This window comes from Typha angustifolia, chromosome 10 (genome assembly GCF_048772165.1).
Source record: "Typha angustifolia cultivar Huaian chromosome 10, ASM4877216v1, whole genome shotgun sequence".
Classification (NCBI taxonomy): domain Eukaryota; kingdom Viridiplantae; phylum Streptophyta; class Magnoliopsida; order Poales; family Typhaceae; genus Typha; species Typha angustifolia.
In genome coordinates this window covers 131,260-144,945 of record NC_133248.1, presented here as the reverse complement: position 1 = coordinate 144,945, position 13,686 = coordinate 131,260, and the positions used below count along the sequence as shown (strand labels likewise).

The window sequence follows — 13,686 nt, the reverse complement described above, 5'->3', positions numbered from 1 at the left end:
TAACTCCATAACAGATATGCAAAAATGATATGTGCTAAAATCAGAACATGAAATCATAAGTGTAGCTACTGAACAACAGGAGAACTTTATCACATCATTTACACATAGCAACAAAATTGTAGAAAAATGACAAAAACACTAAACAAAATTGACAAGAAAAAGACATATAATTACCCAAATTGTGCTAGTAAAAAACACTAGAATACTAAAATCAAAGGAACAAGTTAAACTATTAGTCTATTACAACTTGTGAGAAAGAAATTTGTGCAGATCATTGATACATCTCCCAGTTCTCGACAAAATGGAAAGCTAATTGTATTTTATATAACATAAAGTTCATATTAAAGTGATAAATGATAGTGAATTTGTATTGTAAATTAGTGACATTTTAAACTAAATGACGAAAATATCCTTGATTAGATGTAAAGTAGTAGTAGTAGTAGTAGTAGTAGTAGTATTAATTAAGTGTTGTATAATCTAGGAGCAAAATAGTAATTCAAATTATTATTGAATTGATATTTAAAAGTTTTACGGAATAAAAGGAGAGAGTGATGAATTAGTATACCAGAAAAAGCTATGTTGTTGTTTAGTTACTACACTAAAATAAAGAGGCTTATTCTAGAATAAGGCTATCCTTAATTTCTTATTCCACACGTAAACGAGGCTTAATATTTATGCAGAAAGGCAAAGGAAAGAATTCTAACAAATGAATCAATACATTTGAAATGTCCTAAATGATAAATATTGCAGATTCTAGACATGATATTGAGCAGCCTAACATGCATGTAGAAAATATAAAGAGAAATGAATTTCCATGCAAGTTCAGAAAGGCAACCTTTAGGTTAACTAATTCCAGAGCTGATCTTAGTAGATTCTTCCTAATGAATAAAACATCACGAGTATCACCCTGCAGAAATGAAAGAAAAGGCATAGGGTTGTAATGAAACACAAGTTTGATATGTGAATCCCAACACATAACTGACTGTCTCCAAAATGGAATGAACATAAAAAGATAATAGCAAGGGAAAAAGTTTACTAATACGTGATGAATTCAAAAGAAAAAAAAAAAAGCATCAAAGGGAATACGAGTACGAGTAACTGAAATAGTAACCATCGATAGAAAAGAGACCATCATAAGAAAAATATCAAAGTACCTAAGCACTGTTAATTTATATAGGTCTCAAGCTGTATCAATTCATTACTCAGCAAGAACTATGTCAATAATGCTCATACTGAAAAGGTTACTCACATATCAAAAAACAATATTGAGAGCTTTCTTAACATCTACCATTCAAAAAGCGGCCAGGGTATGCATCTGGTCAAAGGACAGGTGCACATATAATGGAGAGACACATGGTTGCATGCACGTCCTTTAAAATACTTCACAGTTATATACCACCAGAAAAATAAGAAAAATTGAAATTCTATGTTACAAATAAACCTAAATAAAACTGAACAAAAGGATAAACAAAGGAAACTCCAATAGCATACTATGATTAGAAAATTAAATTCCATCAAAATACGCCCTTGTAGAAGCGATCATCATTCGAACATGACACATTTTATAGGGAAGGATTAACCATGGGAACAATTGAACAAGGTTATCACTTATCACCTTATTCGGACAAATCTTCCAACCTTTTCTGAAAACCAGTTCATTGCACACCCCCACAAAGAAAATGTGTTCTTTTTACCAATGCACAGAGAAAATATCATGTGGCAAATGAACAAGACATTAAGCAATTGTCCATATGTAAGATCATAATTGCTGATAAGGATTTCTATTTTCTACATAAAAGAAATCTTTGTCACAGTAGGACAAGCAGTAGGAAAGCTTGCAACCAAGAACAATTTGAAGATAGAAAGGGTCTTTTCAACATGACCATTTTTAGCGAGCAAAAGATAGAGGAAAACCCAGTAAAAGCTATGGGAAAGGGGTCTTTCTCCAGCACAAGCCACCATAATGGGGTGGTTTGGTTGACCCAATGCATGATGAGAATGAACTATATAGAGATAGGATGAAAAGCATAAGGAAAGACCTTAATATAGACATAGTAAAAGTCTAGAACCAAGCAGGCCAGCAGGGGCTAACCAAAAGCCATTGTTCACACACTTCACAGGCTATAGGGTCATCCCGTGCTACTGAGAAATCATTGTTAATATCACCAAATGTAGCAACACCTCCAAAATTTAAACAAAGCCTAAACAAATCAAAATGAGCCAATTGTAATGATCTAAATTGTGTTACATCATTTAGACAGACAGTTGGGTTATTAGAAAAAAAATTTAAAAAAAAGAACACAGAGATTCTTAATTACCAAGAACGAATACTTCAAGGCCCATTAAAGTCTAACAGAAAAAATGAACTACAAATGAAAATACAGGAATAAATTGATAATTGAAAAGAATACCTGTATTCCTGTCCTTGAGAAATAACAAGCGATGAAGTACAAAGCAGGCCTATAACAAGATTTTAACATAAAAGAAATATTACAAAGTAGTGAACACTTGAAATTTGAACTACAAGAGATGGGATGGATACATTGCTTGCTGCATCATAATATGTAACAGAAAACAATGCATTGCAGATGACATGCTATGGGAATCTTGGTGTTGAAAGATCAAGTAATAATCATGGAAGACAACCAAAGAAAAAAGACCAACTACCTCGTAGATAACAAACCTCAAATGGTATGGATCAAAACAAGATATTTAACAAAAAATCAAGCTAATATGACCGTGGTGCATACACTTATGCAAGGTAAAACATTCTAATAAACATGATTCATGTGGTTTCAACTTATATGAAGGGTCGTTCATCAACCCAGAAAAGAAGTATGCAGTGTCCATACAAGTATTTAGCACTAGCAAATTTTCAATCTTATTTTAATTTCTAGGTCAATAAATAGTTAACTACAATTTCAAGCAAATCCAAACTTCTCATGTCTGACGTTTTCGTACCGCCATTGTTTGAACTTTGAATTGGGAAATTTAACACAAATGATGCCATTAATAAGAAAGAATTCCCCCCGATGTTTAATTCCATTATTGAAATTAAACAACATCCCAACCATAAGCATCAATACATCATTAGATACCAAACAAAATACAAATGGCAGCAAATTACTATCATAATTTGATAAGTGTCGAGAATCATAGTACCATGTGTTACTCTTGGTTAGGTAGATACTAAATGATGGATTTCATTGTTATGATTAAATACACTAACAAAAAGGCAAACTAGTAACTGATTGTGGCAACTTCAGCATGCAAATGATAACTAATCATCGAAGACTCCAACAGATATTAGACTTATATGCATTTTTCCTGAGAAAGATGAAGAAACTCTATCCACTTACATGTCTTAACTCACTTAGGATGCATTATAGGAGAAAGAGAAGTTGTGGTACTAACAGTCAATAGTCAAAGAAGTGAAGAACTAAAGGCTTTTGCCAACAAACCTATGAGTATTCAAGTAGCCTTACGCATTCATTTGCTGAAAATTATACTATTGTAGTTCAGTACTTTACTCAATGAGAGATGGTACCTAGAATCCCTCTACAAATCTAGCAGAATGAATGGCCAGGATACTTGGTCAAATAACAAGTCACAACAATTATTGCAGGAATATTATTTAATTGTATTTAGGAACATGTCACCAAAAGAGAAGACATACAATGAGGGTGTATGCTTAAATATCCGCAAGTCCCACACGTCTTGGGGCACAAAAGCTACACCTATTTGGTCCTGAAAGTAAAGGATAAGTTGCATATAAATATATAGAAAAGGAAATAGAACTAGAGAGAAGGTATTCACCTGCAAGATCATATTTCCTAACAAAATCAAAGCCAAATCGACCTGCACAATTACACAGAATACCTGATCAAACATAGAAAACCTAGCAAATATGTAGGCAATCAAGTTGCACATCAACTGTCTAGGAGAGGAATCTTAATCCAAGAAAAATTAAATTAGTAGAAAATCCATATATAGATAAAAACAATGATGGGCGTGCCAATCAACACTTACTGTGTCAGTGGTGTACCGACATATGGCACGCGGGGTGCACCCCTCATGGCAACTTTACCACTCATAATCGACTTTCTCATCGAGCTTGTCGTCGCCGATCGTCGTTGACCAAGTTGTCGTCACCTCTCACCGTTGGCACCCTAGCCCGAGGAGCAAAAAAGAGCAAGAGAGAGGGTCGAGTTAGGTCGGCTGATTAAAAACTACCTATCCCTCTCTTTTGCTTTTTCTTCCTTCTTAGGCTAGGGCACCCAACGAAGGTGCAAGCAAGACTGCAACTCGGCGAGCAACAATCGGCGAGCAGCAACAACGAGCAATGAAGGGTAAAGGTGAGTAGCCCCTTATCTTTTTCTCTCCCTCCTTTGCGACACGTGTCGTACCGACAGTGGTCAGCACGGCCATCCTTGGATAAGAATGGATAAAATATTTATCTTATCACAACTAAAGATATTGGTGATCCTACAAAATTTATAGTAGGTTATTGGCTTAAGAACTATAATGGTAGCTCTTGAATGTACTTCAAAACTTTGAAGTCTGCTGCCGCATTTCTCTGACCAAGAAAGAAATAGTTGCTCTCCATGGGAACTCTCATCCAACTAGAGACTAGAAGTCCAAATACCGTCATTATCCAGTGATCTCACGTTAACAACCAATTTTTCTGGTTAGGATGTGAAGTATGCCATTTTCTTGCATATTAGTGTCATTCAAGGACAAATACAATAATTTACATGATTCCTATAGGCAACCACAGTTCTATGAGATTCTATGTGATAGAACATAGACCTTATTGCAGAGAAATCCACAAAAGCAAGCAGATAAATCAGAATATATTCATCACAATATTCACTAGTAAGAAAACTCACAATTGAAGTTACTGTCCTAAATACCGCTAACCCATGCATCAAGGAGCTCCAGATATCTCGCCAATGGTTTCTAACCAGTGACACCTACAAATATAAGGCATCTAACAATAACAATTATGAACCAAAATAGAAAATCAAGAATCAACTTTTGGAGCGAAAACTGAAAAGAAAAGGCAATAAAATTTTCCTGAAAAACAAGTACAGGACAGAAGCATCTTAAAATTTGATAAAGAAACGTCAAGAGAAGGAAGCTATGAATTGAAATACATCTGAGAAAGGACAAAAAGTTATAATACTTAAGGCACATATAATTCTTGTTTTTCATATCCTTAATATAGAAAAGATAGTATGACCCTGTATATTTTTTCAAAGTTCAGCAGAGAAAGCTGCTGTAGGCTGTAGCCACTGTTTATTAATGTCACTGAAGAGTGAAGACCATGCACAAGCTCCTCTATATAATTATTACAAGTTTTATCAAATAATCAAAACTAAGAGGAAAAGAAAGAAAGAGCTAGCATAGTCCCTTCTGGAAAAAGTCCAACCGACTCAAAAGACGAAGAGAAGTTGCACTGAAGAGGAAGGATGTCAGAACAGTTCATTGAAATTTAAAGTGAAAAGTTTTGACATATGATTTCTACATAAGAATAAATGAAGAGAGAGGGCAGGATACAAAATGATGCATAATGAGATTACAGTGAGCCTGTGAGTCTAGGATTAACAGATACATGATTAGCGTATGCCATTTGATATTTCTTAATTCTAAGACTGACTATATTACAATTCAAAAAATGTTGGCCGAAAGACTGCAATAAAAATTGCTTGTAGAAGAAAATAAAAGAACCCAATAATGTGAATTACTAAAGAGAAACAGCAGACAGTAGTTGGGCGGAAAAAAGGAGTGCTTACAGCTTAGGGAATCTAACTTTTAGAAGAGAAAAGGGGAAGTGCACCTAAATAAAATTGGAAGCAGTGAAAAATTACTTGCACAACCTATATTACTGACCCAACTGCGAGATAATTAGGTCAGATATATTTCAATCATGGTTCGCCGGATCGGCTGAACCCGATCTCGATCCAAGCCCGATCTGAACTATTTCTCTCTTTCTCTCTCTCTTCTTTTCACTCTCTCTCTCTCTCTTTTTCTGTTACTTTTTCTTTTACTCTTTCTTTCTGTTTTTTCTCTCCGTATATATAATCATTATTTCTCTTACAAAGAAATTTAGCTCCAGTGAACTCTAATAAACTCCGATGAACTCCGGTATATAATTTTTAATTAATTTTTTGATTTGTCTTTTAGTTTTTTTTTATTTCTTCCACTCTCTCCTTTTTTCTTCTCTTTTCTTTTTCTTTTTTTTCTTCTTCTTCACTGCATCATGGTTTTTCTTTCTTTTGTTTGATTTTCTTTCACTCACATTCTTTCTAATCTCTTCTTCTTTTCAATTTTTATTACACCATAGTTTTTCTTTTTTTTATTTTCTTATTTTTGGTAAACTTTGTTATATATTTTTAGAAGTTTTTCTGCATCTTAAAAAATATTTAGAATTTTATGTAATTAAAAAGTCCGATCCAATCCAAGCAACCGATACGGCCGATACTTATCATTTTTTCGGAAGGCCGATCCCGATCCCAATCCCAATTTTTCAAACCTTGATTTTAGTGAGTTAAAACTTATGTCATGAAGACTTGGAAAAGTAACAAATTCCAACAAGTGGGTCACACAAAGTATACTGAAACAAGTAATAGGTTCTTGTATCATCTGAAATTTCCCCAGCAGCAAACTATCATTCATGTACTTCTACTAAAGTTCTGAACTGCTTCACACAGCACTACGTATGAAAGCAAAAGAATGACAACGATATGTAGATCTAAAATGTCCATTGTTTGGCTTTTTGCAAAAATGCAAGTTTCTACTGAATTGGAATATCTTCTTAAATCCCCATGACATGCTGAGTTGCTGATGATTAAATATATAGAAAATGTACACTAGGGTTCCACAAAAAGGTCTATGGTGGCTAGAAAGTTTAGATATTTTCCAAAAAGCTGGTGGTAGGCACAAGCAAGGCAAAAGGTGAGAAGGTCTATATAATGTCAGCTCCCCTTAAAAGTCTGCCCTCTAAAAACCGGTGCCAAATTTCCAGCCAAAGGAAACTAGACAAGAGGTATATCTCATGGTTCGGGCTCAAGCAACAAAGGACCAAATATCATTCTCTACATGGAAAGACCCATAGACAAAGGAGAAAGATGACAATTTCTAATAGAAGGCTTTACAAGAAAAGGATGCTCACTGTAGTTTTAGATAGCCATAAAGCAAAATTAACTACACAAGTGTCAGATGTGGAAAGAGTACCTCACTTAATGTCAATGGTAAGCATTGAGAAGTATCCCTTACGCAAACAGGAAGCACAGCAGAAAATTCGTGCAGTGCCCTTCAAAGTGAAATTAACGAAATTTTATTTCAAATTAGTACCATGATGATTGAAATAAATGCCCAGAAGAGAAAAACAAATCAATACCACATTAAGATAAAATAAATTAGCACCTCAAAGATTATATCACCAAATACTTGGGGACAAGGCTGGTCATTATATTGATGCCTTGATGGTTTACCATGATAATTTAGGCAATATAATACAATAAACTTAGTAAAGGTCTAACATACCGCAAGAGCCACAAAAGCGCATCTTGAGATTGAGCAGCATTTGCATTATTTAAAATCCTGAATTAGGAAAGGACAGGAAGAAATTAGACCTAATTAGAGTCCACTGGCAACTTTAAATCTTAAATTTATTTCATAAGTTTCTATGGGGTTTGATTCACACCCCGTCTGTAAAGATTTTGTAACTCGACCTCTCTTTTTTTCCTATAATTCTCATTTAACATTCTGACGTTATTTTGACTAATAAACGTCAACCAAGTTAATAAAATACTCCCATCATTCCCTCTCATTTTCTATATCCCTCCATCATCTTCCTCACCTACCTTCTCCACTGTTGTTGCCGCTGCCATCACCACCTTTCATCATCTTCCTCCCTCCCCCTCCCCTCTCCTCCTCCTCCTCCTCCTCCTCCTCCTCCTCCTTCTTCTTCTTCTTCTTCTTCTTCTTCTTCTTTAGGAAGAGAAAACGAAGATAAAGAAGACAAAGGTAATTTAGGTATTTATAAATTATTTTATATATTATAACGAAATATTTTTTTTCTAGTACTGTTTAACTCAAGGTATTAAATGAGAAGTATAGAGAATAAAAAAAAGAGATCAAGTTACAAAATTTTCAAAGACGGATGTAATGTGTGATTTGAAAATTTTCCTATATTCAAATATATATATCCCAAGACAACTAACACACTTTAGGGACTACTAAATCACATGAAACAAACCTTGATAATTCTGATAAAATACTATAATAACATTCAAGTAATCAAATATACCATCTATGCCGATCAAGGTTATTTAATCACAATATCGATTATCAAGTCAGATTTGAACTTACAATTCTACAAGTTGATGGTAGCAAACATGCAATGGATGACTATATAAAGGCATTCAATCAGATTCAATCAAAGTCCCTGAAAAATAAATACCTTTCTAAACTTTCACAAGTGGCTTCAAACCAATAAATCAACAGAGTCTTGTCTATACGATGTCCATAGTTACGAACTAGAAAAGAAACAGCACCATTCCTGTCATAGATAACACAGTCAAATAACAATACGAAGGCCATAAATTAACACCATAAAGGGTGAATTTGAAAGATGACAAATAATATTTTGGTTCAGTAAATGTTTCTCACCAGAACCAAGAACCTTTCATAAGACCATCTTTGATTAGAACAGATGCATTCTCCATCTTCAACCGTTTATCTTTGTGTGATGATTTGGATGTCTTCTTGCAAGCCTGAATATTAGTTCACTTTCTATCAGTAACGGATCTACTGATACCATAGTCCAAGGTGCAAATTATGGACAGTAAGTTTCAGAATTCAGAACCTGATAAAATACAGTGGCTGCAAGCTCCATTAGACCTTCATAAATTCTTCCTGCTGATCCAGCCTTCTCATCTCTAGAAATCTCGGCCCTGAGTTGCTTGATTTTCAATAAGTGAACCAAGAGCTTGAAAAGTTCAGAGCAGTGGTTCTAAAAAGTAAGAGAATCACCATAAAAAACCAGATCCAGCACTAATACTCTGATCCAATTCCTTAACGATTACATCAAGTAGTTGAGCCACAAGCTGGCTTCCTTCTGCCCTATCCATATTGAGCTTCAGCATAATTCTTGCATAAACAATAAACGAGTACTGCCAAAAAGAACATTTATATAGAAAATAAATACACTACAAATTACAAAGGCGACAAGTCAAAAAGAGATTGTCTACAGTAGTGACCTTCAATCCCCGATCATGAGTAGTTAGCCAACAACGAAACATAAAATCCTTTACTGCAGAGTGGATTTCCATAGCTTCAGATCCAAGATTTGGACCATCTTTCAACAAGTATGTATTAATGCAATCCATAAGCTTGCGGGAAACCTTACCCTCATCCCTGTTGTTGCATGATTAAAATATAATTTAATCAGCAACACTCACAGATGCCAGAAAGTACCAATACAAATAGGAGAGGGATTTGACATGATATAATCTTCTTCGTAAGTAAAATTAAGACAAAAGAATACATTTAGCCCAAATTACTTACCTAACTTGTGCAAAAATTTCAGTAAATCCCTTGACCACATCCTCTCTGATATTATCAGGAAAATCACCCGGTGGATTCTCCAATAAAATATGAAGTGTCAAGATATAACGGAAGACCTCCTCTTTAGAGCTGGACAGACTATTGGTTTTTATATCAATGCTTATTCCAACCTTTTTTAAATAAAGAACTACTAGACCTGCTTATAGTAACATAAAACAAATTAGTATGAATTGACTGGCATTATCTAGCTAAAGCAGGAGAATTGATATCAAGGAAACACCCACTACAATAAATCATCTTCCTCATCTGATAGCGGTACTCTTTGACCATTGCAAGATGCCGAAGAATGCTACTATATTCTGACTGGAAACTAGAAACATCTTTTATAACTTCCCATATGTGATTGAAGAGCATTTTAGCGACAGAAAGCAGATGCAAAGATTTTCCTGCAAGATATGGAAGTTTCTTCTATTACAATATGCCAATAAAAACCACATAAGCACATAAAAGTTAATGTTACTTCTCAACATATCTAAAACTTCTGTACTGATTGGAAGTTTGAAGAATAACAAGTTTTATGACAAGATACTTGAACATGGCCCTTACACATGAATGAGCATGGCCATACAAGTTTGTGACAAGATACTCGATCGATGACAACAAAATTATTCAAAAAAATGATATTTCATTTGGCAAATGTTACATTGTTTCCTAATAACCAGAAATGGCTATATGCAACCAAAATAAAGGAAGCATTTGATGAAGGCTTTTTAACAAGAAAATGAATCATTGGGTAGATAATAAACTGACTCAGATGTTTCACCCAAAAAAATGGTAGTACGGTACTCATGGCACACAATAAACTCTGAAAACTACATTATGTACTAACATATGGATTAGGCATTTGAAGGGCAGCTGCTAAATCAATCAGTAGTACCATTTTTTTTAGGGAAACTATTCTTTTGGCATGAAATTGTACTTAAAGTGAGTTCACAGGTAAGTAAACCCTCCTCTTCAATATGAGTTTACCAGTCAAGATAGAACAGCATAGTCTACAGTCAGCAATCATGGCATAGTACTATGTCATGAACATAATTGGTATATTTTATCCGTGTTTACTTACTTGGGCAGTCACTATTTTCAGTTCCTCGGCCAAGATATGCCCTTACCCAAACTTGACCATAATATAGACCATAATTTGGAACAATTTTATGACTAACCTGAGAGCTTCGGATCCTCTGCAGATTGCACTGCTGCTCGAAGAGTCTTTGCCATTATAATTTTCGGCTGCCGTTTCTTGCTTGCAGATATCTCCATCTCTATGCATTTGGCAAGCAACTTAAGAATGAAAGGCCACGTCTCAACTGCAAGAAGACAACAAGTATGAGATCACAACCCATCCAAGTCAAGATGTCCTCCAAGAATAAAAGTAGCGAGTTTTGTTTACAAAGTACTGCTACAAGGGGAAAATATTTCTTAAAATACAATATTGTTCAAACTATTTTCCAGACTACAACTTTTACCAACTTAGTGTCATAGGAAATCGTTGTACTGGATCTATCAAACCATCATTTTCTATGTAAAACACTCTCCCAAAAGTGATTTATAAATCACTCTCTGAAAAGATGATTTACTTATCAAAATACTAATATATTTAAAAATCAACCTTTGAAAAGGCATAATATTGTAAACAAAAGTTGTTTTGAACATATGATATGTCGTCGTGAAGATGAAAGGAAAACGAATACAATGATTCTGACCAGAGTTTGATCAAACCTCATACGAAAAAGATATAGGCAAAAATATAAAGAAAAAACTTCGAGTGTCGCAATTTTGCACTGACTTATCCATTCTAATCACTGAATTATCTGTTTTAGTCACGAAATATATCAGTGTGAAGATATGACAAAAATCTATAAGTTGGAATAGCCCAACCATTTCTTACAAGAAGGTGGGCTTAAAATCATCAAACATGACGATAGCTCCTCCAAATTTCAGTTTCCAAATATTTTATATAAGGAACTTATATGTCGCTTTCCCTAAAAGAGTATTATATAGAAAACAACTGTTTTGTAGCGTATAGGTATATTAACAAGTAAATCGCCTTATTGTATAGCAATTTATTAGTAGCTTTCTGGGAGAGCGATTTATTAATTGCTTTCGGGAGAGGGTTTTATATACAAGAAAACGTTTGCCAGAAAGGAATGGTTTCAATTAATCACCTAAGAATTGTGGTGCCAGACAGATTTTCCATGTGACATACCGACATGTGACCAAGCTAGCAAAAGTTGTAGTCGTTCAGAAAATAGTATAAACAGTGCTGTACTTTGGAAAATATTTTTTGCCTGTACCTTACTTCGGGAAAAAAACTCAAAGATAGTCAGCGAAGAAATATCTCACCGCTTGGAATTTCTCCAGGCTTGATCTTGGCAGTATTCCGACCGAGAATCTTGCAGAAACCGATCGATCTCTCGCCTTCCAGCCACGTACTCAGGAGTCTCACCCCTTCCTGCGATGAATCAAGAGATCAAAAAGGCAAACGGATTAAAATAGAAAGGACGAGATCACCCGAGGATAGGGCTTCGGAGAGGAGATCACCTCTCGGACTCTGGCTCTGTCTGAAGAGAGCTTGGCGATGACTTCTTGGACGTCTCGGGAGGTCGCCATGATTCCACCCCAGCCGAGTCCCAGACGTCTCTCCGCCTGTGACAATCACGGCATGGAAGGTTTCGGGTTTGGAATCGGAGTTTAGGGTTAGCGTTTGTGAGGCTGAGGAGAAGAATGGCTACTGGCTTCAAGGAGGAGGAGGAAATGGAGACGGAGGGAAGAGGAGGAGGCCAGTGGGGGGTTTTGGAGGGGCTTTGAAGAAAGCCAACGGAGCGCGTGTGAGCTCCCCAAACGTGTGCTACGACTGACTAAGATTTCAATTTACAAGAGGCGGTGGGGCCATCTACTGGTGTAATTACTATGTTTCCCTACAAAGTCAAATGCAAGAACAGCCGTGTAACAGCGAGTTTGAGTGAATCCAGCTCGGTTCGAAATTAATTTCGGACTTTAAAATTAGGCTTAACCTCAACTCGAGCTGAGCTCGAGCTTAAGCTTAAAATGAGTCTATCGTCAAACCTCATTCAAGCCGAACCAAATTGAGCCCAAGCTGAGCTAAAGAAGAAGAAGAAGATGGGGACTCGTGGGACAATGCCGAGGAAATACTAAAGAGCTGTGTGGTGGAGGTGCTGATCCAGCTCGATTCACTAGAGATCGGCTAGCATCGCAGTAGCTTGGTGAGGCATCATTGCAACGACTTGCTATTACCAAAGGAGGAGGAGGAGAAGGCACTGTAACAGTGACTTAGCAAAGAAGGACAAGGGCACGAGGCGGCACAGTGGTGGTAGCTTGGCAAAGGAAGATGAGGTGACACCGATACACTGAGGCAGCACAAATGGTGGTGGCTTGGTGAAGAACGACGAGACGACACCAACGCACCGTGGCAGGGATATGGAAATGGATTTGGCGATCGGTGTTTTTTTCACCCCTTTTATACTGAACCTATTGAGCCGAGCGAGTTGGCTCCAGCTCAGGCTCAGCTCGATATTAATTTCGAGCTAGTTTTGGCAGCTCGGCTCATCTCTAACTGAGCCAAGCTGGAATTGAGCTTTAGCCGAGCCCGAGCCACTCGTTTATATTGATAGAGCCCTATACGAGAAAGAAGACCGTCGCTGTATATGACTAATATGAGGAGGGTATATTAGTCATAAAGAAGAAACTATAAGTATATAACCCTAATGTGATAATAAGATTGTGGTCAGCGAACAGGCCTTTTGAATATAGCATCCGAAATGCCCAAATCGATTCACACGGCCAGGCCCAATAAGAGAGGCCTCTTACAAAGCTTAGATATGTTTCGGGCCCAGAAGAATGCAAAACTAAGCAATAATTCTTATTGTTAGGATGGTATTATATGTCATATGGTCAAAATAGCTGAAATGCATAGCGGAAAAAAAAAAAGCTTGTTAGACAAACAATTTTGAATTTAAATTTGGAGGACATTTATTATTAGAGAATATGCAAGCTTAATCTGGCTTATAGATCATTTTCTATATTTTTTAAACAGTA

At 36.0% G+C, this 13,686-nt stretch overlaps 1 protein-coding gene across 4 annotated transcripts in view; it reads right to left on the bottom strand.

Moving 5' to 3' along the window:
• LOC140769008 (serine/threonine-protein kinase ATM) overlaps positions 1–12,461 on the bottom strand; it is a 61,670-nt gene extending 49,209 nt beyond the window's left edge. For 3 of the 4 annotated variants that reach the window (XR_012105830.1, XM_073109512.1, XM_073109513.1), the window contains exons 1-17: positions 12,172–12,461; positions 11,974–12,082; positions 10,794–10,937; positions 9,858–10,019; positions 9,574–9,769; positions 9,267–9,423; positions 9,040–9,179; positions 8,873–8,960; positions 8,677–8,780; positions 8,468–8,566; positions 7,549–7,605; positions 7,237–7,315; positions 4,890–4,973; positions 3,817–3,858; positions 3,677–3,747; positions 2,412–2,460; positions 836–907 (exon numbers count right to left, since the gene is read on the bottom strand). Coding sequence is in view for 3 of the 4 variants with exons in the window: in XM_073109512.1 (XP_072965613.1) it covers positions 836–907; positions 2,412–2,460; positions 3,677–3,747; positions 3,817–3,858; positions 4,890–4,973; positions 7,237–7,315; positions 7,549–7,605; positions 8,468–8,566; positions 8,677–8,780; positions 8,873–8,960; positions 9,040–9,179; positions 9,267–9,423; positions 9,574–9,769; positions 9,858–10,019; positions 10,794–10,937; positions 11,974–12,082; positions 12,172–12,240 (1,722 nt within the window). In the remaining variant the exon portion in view is untranslated. Of the gene's footprint in view, positions 1–835; positions 908–2,411; positions 2,461–3,676; positions 3,748–3,816; positions 3,859–4,029; positions 4,136–4,889; positions 4,974–7,236; positions 7,316–7,548; positions 7,606–8,467; positions 8,567–8,676; positions 8,781–8,872; positions 8,961–9,039; positions 9,180–9,266; positions 9,424–9,573; positions 9,770–9,857; positions 10,020–10,793; positions 10,938–11,973; positions 12,083–12,171 lie in introns of those variants that run through there. The other variant, XM_073109515.1, reaches the window with a different exon arrangement.
• Positions 12,462–13,686: the final 1,225 nt, after the last annotated feature.